Source organism: Apis dorsata, unplaced genomic scaffold (assembly GCF_000469605.1).
Source record: "Apis dorsata unplaced genomic scaffold, Apis dorsata 1.3 scaffold_74, whole genome shotgun sequence".
NCBI classification, from domain to species: domain Eukaryota; kingdom Metazoa; phylum Arthropoda; class Insecta; order Hymenoptera; family Apidae; genus Apis; species Apis dorsata.
Genome location: NW_006263372.1, coordinates 573,957 through 584,605, shown reverse-complemented (window position 1 = coordinate 584,605; position 10,649 = coordinate 573,957). Strand labels below are relative to the sequence as shown.

General features: G+C 24.7%; 2 protein-coding genes across 6 annotated transcripts in view; one reads left to right on the top strand and one right to left on the bottom strand.

Moving 5' to 3' along the window:
* LOC102675393 (kinesin-related protein 4-like) overlaps window positions 1-1,863 on the top strand; it is a 74,374-nt gene extending 72,511 nt beyond the window's left edge. For 2 of the 5 annotated variants that reach the window (XM_031508095.1, XM_031508092.1), the window contains exon 12: window positions 44-1,863. In XM_031508095.1, the coding sequence (XP_031363955.1) occupies window positions 44-1,378 (1,335 nt within the window). In that variant the 3' untranslated portion in view covers window positions 1,379-1,863. The other 3 variants (XM_031508094.1, XM_031508091.1, XM_031508093.1) reach the window with 2 other exon arrangements.
* A 2,125-nt stretch (window positions 1,864-3,988) lies between these two features.
* On the bottom strand, window positions 3,989-5,735 carry LOC102677040 (fatty acid-binding protein homolog 9-like). Its single transcript, XM_006610427.1, has 3 exons — window positions 5,290-5,735; window positions 4,166-4,270; window positions 3,989-4,065 (listed from the first exon to the last, which is right to left on the bottom strand). The coding sequence occupies exons 1-3, from the start codon at window positions 5,533-5,535 to the stop codon at window positions 4,009-4,011; spliced, it is 408 nt and encodes a 135-aa protein (XP_006610490.1). The 5' UTR covers window positions 5,536-5,735; the 3' UTR covers window positions 3,989-4,008.
* Window positions 5,736-10,649: the final 4,914 nt, after the last annotated feature.

Here is a 10,649-nt window from a genome sequence, read left to right as displayed (position 1 = left end):
AATTAAAGAACCTGAAATTAAAGAACCTGAAATTAAAGAACCTGAAATTAAAGAACCTGAAATCAAAGAATCAGAAATTAAAGAACCTGAAATCAAAGAATCAGAAATTAAAGAATCTGAAATCAAAGAACCAGAAATTGAAGTTTCAAGTCAAAAGCCAGAAATCAAGGAATTACTCAAAGAACCAGAAATAAAAGAAATAGAAGTCAAAGAACCAGAAATAGAAAAAGTAACTGAAGTTCCAGAAAATAAAGTCATTGAAACAGCTGCAATAGCAACCGCAACTGCAGCGGTTGCAGCGGGTGCAGTTACAGCGGGTGCAGTTACAGCGGGTGCAGTTGCAGCACAAAGCAAAACGAAAGCGAAAACACTCGCTACAAAACCGACGAAAACTACAACTTCAAAGGCAACTCCAACAAAATCAACTCCAACATCCCCCTCAAAAACTGTATCTTCCACAACACGAACATCAACTGTAGCAATGAAAAAACCGTCGACAACGACACCTTCTCGTCCAAAAGATCTCGACGCTCCGAAGAAATCTACAATTTCCTCTACAACAACCAGTAAACCGTCGGTTGCAAAATCCGCTTCAAAAACAACGACATCAACTACTGCAACGAAATCAACTAATAAAACCAATGTAAGCACAACTTCTAAACCAAAACCTATCGCGACAACCACTTCAAAATCGGTTACTGTTACTGATAAAAAACCTACCGCGAATGGTGACGTTAAATCTTTAAGTAAACCAGCAACTGCAACCAAATCTTCCAGCAAACCATCAGCATCACCTTTAGCGACTAAAACTACGCTAGTCAAAACATCTTCCACACGAGCATCAACTGGAACGACGACAGTTCCAAAAGTAAGATCTTCTTCTGCCAACAAATTAAGCACGACTGTAAAAGCTAGCAGTACTACAACTACCATCAGTGCAACAGCTAGCAACAGACCGAAAACAGCTCCATCTAGTGGAACTGCATCGAAACCTCGCATGTCACTCAATAAGTTACCAGCGATCGATAAACAAGTGAAGGAAACAGCCAATAAACAAATTTCCATGGGACGGACAAGTACACCTGCTTCTAAGACGACTTCTCGTTTGTCTACTAGTTCTAGCACGACTACGATAAAACGCGCATCCTTAACAGCAAAACCTACTACAGTTGCATCCCCAACGAAAAAATCTACGCCTGTATCGAAAACTTCGAAGACCTCGTTGAGCGGAAAAACAGCTGGTGAAAAAGGAAAAATTTTGCAAAATGGCGTATCCGAGAATGTTGAAATAAATACGATAATCGATGACATGCCGAAAAAAGATCTGTCGCCCGTGGTCACCCCAAATGATAATCAATTAATCATGAGCTCTGATTGAATTGGCGGGAAACGAGATCGGTTTCAATCTTAGCTTTATATCGATCGTATGTCATGCACCGATAAACATTGTTCTTTCTTTACCAAAAAAAAAAAAAAAAAAAAAAAGATACAGAACATCCGCTAAAAAGTAGTTTCTTAGGAAATATATAACGAATCGGAAGGAGTTTTTACTATAATTAGCGTAAAGTATAAAATATAATATATTAATGTGTATATGTATACCGAAGTAATGAGTCTGTTTATCTATATTGGCGAAAAGAGTGAATGTAAAATGAATGAAAGAGAGTGAATGATAAGAAAGAAAAAAAAAAAAAGAGAGCAAGGATGCGTGTAAGAAAGGATATGCACTAAAAAAAAAAAAGAAAAAGAAAAAACAAAATATATGTTATTTCGCTTTTGACTGCTTCGATCGTGCTGGAAGTAAAGAATAATGTAATAAAGCAGAATAGAAAAGAGATGAAAAAGAAAAGGGAAGTGGAAGAAGAAACATGAACTAAATGCAAGAAGAAAGATATCAATTGTTTTTGTAAATAAATGGGTAAACGTTTCCAAGCGGTCTCCGAGATACTTAGCCGAAAAAGAAATATTCACATGTGGTGCTGTAACTGGCCTGTAAACATAACAAGTATACACGCAGCGCAGGTTCATCAAGTCGCCAACAGTTTAAACTCGGGATCCAGAGAATGTTGTCACCGCTTAACCGTACGAGTCGGTTTCTTAACATATTCTTAATGTAAAACACGAAGCTGGACGGTTTTTTATACTTTTTAATTTTATATGTGCATTATATTTGATAATAATTAATCGTCGTACTTTTTATGAAGAAGACCTTACACACGTATGTACAAATACGTACTGGAAAAAAACATATATACACAACATGTAGACACATACACATACGCGCATATACCACAAACACCACATACACAAGAAACGCGAACGACAGGTACCATATATATTTATTTTTTTTTGTTTGTTCCTATTCCGAAGTTGAGTATACTGCGAGAGAATATTATAAACTCGTCATTCATTAATACTGTTCTTATGTATTCTCTATCCATCTATGTATAGCACTTCTATGAGTTAATGTGATACCTATTATATTAAATAAATTCGAACAAATATCGAAACGAAAGGACAATTTATGTATGTATAACATGTGGGAATCTAAGAAAAACTATAACTAACATCATCTGAAGAGTTATAAGGATAAAAAGAAAAGGATTTAAAAAAAAATGAGAATAATCGTAATATAGAAAAAGAATTCTTTATCTTAATTAAAATCATTTCGTTTAATGATGCAATTGATTATTATTCAAGAATGGAATATTTAATCTTTATCATTAAACGAATAAAATACGAATAATAAAGAATTAAATGCAATTTTAAAATAATATTAGGAAGAAAAATTCAAAAAATTTATAACTGCCAAAATAATGTTATGGTGTAAAAAAAAAAATTATTTAATCTTTCCTTTCAATTCTTTTCCCCATTTTATCTCTTTCGTTTCTTTTTCTTTTTTATATAAAAGTACTTAGGCTTTTTATGTAAACATACGTATAAGATAAATTCATTGTTCTTTGTATTTGATTATTTATAGTAAAGATACGTGTATTATTTAACGAAACGTTAATATTTGTTTTAAATAAATATGATAAATGATTGATGATTTTAAAATCTTGAAGAGATACGAACAATATTATGCATTTGTTGTGTTAAAAATTCTTAAATAAAAATTACGTCAAGTTGGGATATTTATCCGTATTTCTATAGCTTTTAACCAATTTTGATTTAATGTATTCAAAATAAATAAATTGTACATAAATGTACAGGGTGTTAGTAACCTGTATATTAGCCTTTCAATTCTTTTTGTTTTTTAAAGGCTTTTTTTTTTTTACATACAAAGCATTAATTATTTAATAATCTTTTGGATAAAATAAAAAAAATTAATTTTTGTTCCTAATTTTGTACCTTTTTAAGAATTATGTACCTAATTCAACATTCCTCGCATGAAAATAACACATATTTTCGATACAAAAATTAGGTTAGAAGCATGATTAAAAAAACACCGAAATATTATGAACAAATTTTAAAATTTGATAATATTTTTAATTTTACTGCAAAGATATAATGAAAATATTTTTTTATAGTTTTATTTTTCACTATATTAAGTCATCTTATAATATAATATATATTTTATATGATGCAGATCATATTAATAATTAATTAAATGAAATTGGTAAGTAAATAATTCTTAAATATGATACAAATTCAAATATCATTTAAAAAATATTTAATATATTTTAATTAAAAATAATTCTTTGAATTTTCACATACTTAAATGCATAAATATATTTGAAATTAAAAAAAATTCTTTTATTTATATATAAAAGCTTTTTTTTTTTATAAATGATTTTAATAAAAAAAATATCGAAAATACAAATATGTCTAAAATATTTTTTCAAGAATTATTAAATTATTGCCATGAAGGAACTTTTGGTAATAGATGAAAATAATTAGGATGAAATTTCCAATTAAAGAAAAAAGAAAAAATTTCTAATTAAGATTTATTTTCAGTTAAGATAAATGAATTTTTTTATATTTTTTATTATCTAAATATTTTTGTATTTAAACCCTCTTGTATACACGTGTTGCCTTGACGTCGCTCTTGTTTGTACTTATATGCTAAAAAAGAAATAATATTAAAATTTTATTTGAACTTTTTTATATATAATAACATTCATTGAATGATAAAAAGAAAAAAGGAAGAAGAAAAAATATTTACCACTAATAATTCATTATCTGAAAATTCGTATAATCGGTTGACTTTGAGCGAATCGTTTACTTGTGTTTCCGTTTTAAATGTGTTACCTTCTATAGATGTAACGGTCTGCAATGATAAAGAAAAAGAAATTATATTTCATATTTATGTTATTTCTTTATTCTTTATAAATTATATCACATACGTATTAATATATTTGTATTGATTGAAAAATATTTATAATTCATTAATAAATAACTTTTCAGAAATTTCTATATAATCATTAAATGAATTTTTTTTACAAAATTTATTATTTATTTATTTTTTTTTTACAAATAATATTAAAATATTTAACAAATTACAAATTAATTATAGTCTATTCTTTTTCAATTATGTCAGAATAGTCAACTATTATAGATAAGTATGACTTGCAATATTTATTATAGTAATAAAGAAAAAAATATGAGTTATTAATATTTGATAAAAAAAATGTTTGTCATCATTAATGTCATCATTGGATTATAGACATATGTATGATATAACAAAAATTATTTATAATTTGACTTAAATTTGATTTAAATTTGATTTTTATAAAATATGAAATTTTTATAAAAAAATGAATAATTAGGATACAATAAAATACAAAATTGATTGAAGAAAAATATATCAGTAAAATATCAGTAAAAAAATTTCTAATTTATTGTAATTTTAATTCGTATTGAAAATGAAATAATTTTTTTATTAAAAATGCAATTTTTAATATTTGATGTTTTAAAGATTAATTCGGTTTATAGTTATATTAGATAAGTTTTATAAATTTTATATCTATTATACAAAAAAAATATTAATTTTTTTTTGTTATCGAAGATTTAATCTTTAAATTCAATCAAAGTTTGTTCTTATAAAAAATTATATAACTAAGTTCGAAGATAATCAAGTTATAAAGTTCGAAGATAATTAAAAACTAAAATATTTATATGATATATAAAGAATTGATAAAATAAAATTAAAATTAAAATTTCTTAATTCCAAATTAAAAAAATTCAATATATATCATGGAGAAAAAATTATTAGATTTAAACTGAATTATTTCATCAATTTGATTCGTTAAATAATATCTATATTATTTTATGATGAATTAAACAAACCTGAAATTTGCGATCAGGAAGAGATGGCAATGTCTCCTCGAATGGTACATTCATCTTAAAGGTCTTGGTGTAGGTATTATCTCCACTGCTAGAAGTGAAGGTCCATTCGTCTCCGTTCTTCGATAATTCGAACGAGGGCCTCGGTTGTAAGACCGTATTGACTAGATTCTGGTCACCCAGAACTTTTGAGAACTCTTCGAAATTGTTTTGTGAAACAAATTGAAATTTACCCTCGAATTGTACCATTTTTGATGTTACTCCTCGATTGTTTCGCGCGACGAGAAAAAGTGGCGTGTACTACACGTGTTCCACGTAGCTGTCGCTAGTAGCGAATAAATTGTTCCTGCGGTAACTGCCGCTTTTATAAGATTGTCGGAGGTACTTGTGGCATACGTATGAGTGAATTCATACACAAACGTTTATCGACTACAATCGACTAGGACAAGTACCGAATGAGATTATCGTAAATTCGACCTGTGATTCGACCAACGACGCGACAACTCGATTCCGCTTTATCATTTTACCAACACCCTTGCGCTTTTTCTCTTACCGATAAATTAACCGAATTGTCCGATTATCATAGGAAAGAAATTTAAATTTGCTAATTATCGACATGCATCAACAACATCGATGGAAAAGATTAGATGAGAAACACAAAATATGATTTATCGTAGTGATAGGATGAAATACATATCATTGTAAATAAGGTAAATGTACAAAATACAAATAATCATCTGGTCATTGATGCAAATATTAATTATTAAGCTGATATATAAGAGGTAATATAAAAAAATATTAGAGATAATATTTTATTAATTTATTATTATATTATTTCATCATGATATCGATATATAATGTTGTTGTTTGCTTAATAAATAACTAATCATTATTTTTATAGCAATTTGATGTGATTTATTTTAGTAAATAATTCGGTTACAAGTAATACTAAAAAATTTCTATTAGGAAATTCTATCGAATTCGAATTTGATTGTACAGAAATATTTTTAAAAAAAATAAATTATTTTTAGTAGATACGAAAATTGAATGTAAATAAATAAAATAGAACTTTGTATATAAATATTTTGAAAAATATAAGCTATATTTTCAAAATATTACTTTTTCAATACAAAGATTTGAATTTTTTATGTAAAAATAATATATAAAAGTAAATATGAGGAAATAAATTCACATCTAGATAAAATATTTTCAAATTTTTATAAATATTTCAAAAAATAATTCAAGAAGAATTTAAGCTTGACCATATAAATTCCTAATCTTCTATGAATACCTTAATTAGAAAGCTTTTTCTGTGCAGATGTGATAGTTCTATATTTCATATAGTTTGCTGTTTACAATAATAAATTTTACAATAAAAAATCTATATCTTTTTCATTTTGTAGAGTTTGTATGAGTATTATTTTCACAAGATATTTTTCATTAAAATTTATAATTATGTATATACATTCTCAAATCTTATTTGTTTTTTATTTTTTTAATTAGTTTAAAATTAATTTATATTATCTGAATATCTTGTAAATATGGAAAATAAAATATTAATTCTTATGAATATTACTAATTATAAGAATAACTAACATAAGTAATTGAATTCTATGAAATAAATTTTTTTTAATGGATTTCACTTAATTTCATCTATTTCTGTTAAACATAATTTCATTATTAATGTAGTCTATATATATAACTTAACGTAAATTGAACAAAAAATAAATAAATTCTTAAAATATTAAATAATATACATAAAATGTTTTTAATAATGTTTTAATAATGAACAAATTCTCTTCGTTCTATATAAATATCTATCAGTCTAATAATTTATTAATTATTAATAATTATAAAATTGTGAAAGCATTTATATAAAATTTGAACATTCAAAAATCTACAAAATGTACAAAAATTATAAAAAGGTAATAAGAATTTTTAAAGTATAATAATTGTATATATTTATATTTATATTTGAAGAATAAAACAAAATTTATTTAAACTCTATTTTTTAATTGTATTCATATAAATTTGATTTTAATATATTTACAGTCTACTGATTAAATATATCTCAGGTCAAAGTTGCACAAGCTTCAAAAAAATATTAATTTTTTTTATTTTGACTGATATTCAATTTATTTTAAGAAGATAGCTTTTATATTTTTTAAATGTATAAATTTAATATATAAATCTTTTATCCGAAGTAAATTTTAAATAATAATGCATAAAAAATTTTCTGAAATTTACATTGAGAAAAATTAGAATGATACTTACATAGATTCATAAAAATTGCAATCTTATCATAAACTCAAATTATTATAATATTTTCCAAAATTTATAGAAGAAGTTTAAAATATAATTAATTTTCTTATATGAGATATCTCCAATGTTAATCATATGACGCTATAATCAAGATATTTTTCGTCTTTTTTTTATTAAGCTATATGATATATCCGTTTATATATCTTGATAATAAGTGTATAAAATATATCTTATTGATGCGATATTAATTAGTGATATTAATTAGCGATATTAAATAGAAAATATATTTTTTCATTTTTCTTTACCATCAAATGACATTCAATTGTAAATATTGAAACTAAAGCAAGGTACAGCATTGTTTGAATCAAATCTCACCGCTAGATGTCTCATCTGCGGATACAACAATTTTAACCTCACAATGCATTATGTAATTTGAAACGATCACCAATAAATATTAAATTTTAATAAAGTTCAGAAATAAATAACATTAAATATTATAAGCAATTTCTAAATTTTGATTTATATTTATTTTATCTACAATATAATATAAATAAAAATGAAAGTTCAATATCATTTCAATAATTTCGAAATTAACTCGTCATATAAATTATTTTTAATTTACTTAACAGAAAATTGCAAATATATAATTATATTCTTTATTTCTATATTTTTATTTATATTTATATTTATTTTATTACATACACGATATAAGAGTTAAAACCATTTCAACAACTTCAAATCATAATAAAACTCTTGTCCAATCTAGCTATCATTAACAGAAAACTGAATAAGCTAATGGAATAATGTATGTCGAATAAAAGACCGTGTACGTCGCTACATTTTTACGAGAAGAACTGCATTAGAATTGGCGTAGCTAGCTAATAAAATGTACCGGCCACGTTGAATGTAGCTCGGCAACGCAGGCCACATTTTACGATTAAGCTAGTGGCATCCACTTGAATTCATATACGTATTCTGTCCACTAATACTCACATCTGGTACGTGCTTTATTAAAATCACAGACAGTTCTGTTGCACTTCTGAATCTGACCGGAATAAACTGTCCGTCGAACTCTATTATTTGTTTCAGCGAAACAATTCAGTTCCTGTTTCAGAATCTTTGTTGAGTTACATAATGATAACGTTGAAATCAACATTAATCATCTATGAAATATTATTGAAAAAAACACTGATATATCTGATTAATTTCGATCAAGTTTCTTCGAGTTATGAATGAAACAATTGCCTTCTTAGTTTCTCTATCCACATTTGTAGACACTAATAATCGGCAATCACAATTCATTGATACAATTTCCTAATATGCTACATTAATTGTCTAGTTAAAATAGTTACACGAATTATGATACCGAATTGCGAGAAGACAGATTTGTAAGAAGAAATCAAATTAATGAGGATGTATTGCTCAAATAAATATTGTTATTATATTATTTCCTATATTGTTATTAAAAAAAGAGAAAAAAATTGTATCTGCAATTTAATTTAATTATATTACATGGAATTTCACATGAAAATCAAATGAAATTTCAAATATAAAATCATTTAGCATATTCCTGAATCTTATAGAATTAAAAAATTATTGGAAAAAATTTAATATTGCAAAAAAATGACTTTTATTGTAAAAAATAAATATGTAAAAGATAAGTATAAGTAAGTATCTTTATAATTAAGAAAATTCTTAGAAAAATGATTTAAAATTCAAAAAAATAATTACTGCAAGAGATAAGTATAAAAATAATTGTTGCAAAAGATAAATAAAAAAAAAGATAAAATTTTTATAAATGAAATTTATATTTTTTATATATTTTATATAAATTATATAAAAAATAAATTTAAATAAAAATTTATATAAAAAATATAATATTAAAAAATTTTTTTTGCCAAGTCTTAATAAAATAATATTCTCCTAAACTCTGGGGAAAATTTGTATCTGAAATATTTTTTAATATTTTTAAAAATAAGCAAAATATTTTGCATTGTAAAATTATGTCGGATATCTTGATGTATTATGAATTGAGAATTGAAGATAAACAATATTAAGTCAAAATGTGTTAGTCAATTAGTCAATTAAGTCAAAATTTTGATATTTATAAATCTAGTATCATAGCCAAATAATATCAATTTTATTTTATTATGAATATTAAATCCATTATCAGAACTATTATCAATGATATATTGATATGATTTATTTTTTGTTTTAAAAGTAGAACAAATTTTTCTTTTTTATCAATAAATCATTTAATGTAAAAGTATATCATAGTCAGCCTATAATATAATATTATGAGAACAACTTTTTTTTATAATTATGAATTATTTTTTTTAATTCATTTTATGATCCATTATGATGAAGTAACATATTTTTTTATGATTGATTTTCATATAAATACAATTAATAAATATGTTTGTAAAAAAAAAAATTAAACATAATGAATTATATATATTATTAAATATTTTTTTACATCATTAAAAATTTTCAAGCATTTGAAATTATAAATTAAGTTATATAATCACTGTTATACTATACATTTAAAATTATTATATTTCTTGTTTTTAAAGTACTCATTATCAGTCGATATCGATCAAATTAAAAATGTTCATATCATTAAGATTTTTTGATACCATTTTGATTTTTTGATTTGAAATTATCATTATAATTTTTAAGAATACTTATTTTTAATGCGTTTATCATTTTATTATTTATTTATATTTATTTGTACATTTTTGAAAATAATATATAAGAGAAAATTGACAAACATTTTAATAAATTAATAAGAATTTTTTTTAAACGAATGATGAATGACTAATTCGTCAAATTAAAAAAAAATTAGGATTACTCAAATATATCTCAAATAAAAATATAAGGTCGCACTTTAGATTCTTTTTCCCAAGGGATGATTGCCACTCGAGACTTAGGGCTCGGGGTTTCGGATGCATAAGCACGGCCTTGAATTGACAGTTAATTGCCAGTGATGACCATACATCAAAGGCCTAGACGATCAGAGGTCACGTGATCTTCCGTTTTATATAGGATGAATGAGCTTATTCCCATTAAGAACAAGCCAGTCGTACGTACACATATGTACG

Excerpts from the sequence above, each read along its gene's own strand:
- LOC102677040 (XM_006610427.1), bottom strand. The coding sequence starts at position 5,535 with ATGGTACAATTCGAGGGTAAATTTCAATTTGTTTCACAAAACAATTTC. Across the intron at positions 4,271-5,289 it reads TTCCTGATCGCAAATTTCAG|ACCGTTACATCTATAGAAGG; the intron begins GTTTGTTTAATT and ends TTATCATTGCAG. Across the intron at positions 4,066-4,165 it reads CAGATAATGAATTATTAGTG|CATATAAGTACAAACAAGAG; the intron begins GTAAATATTTTT and ends TTTCTTTTTTAG.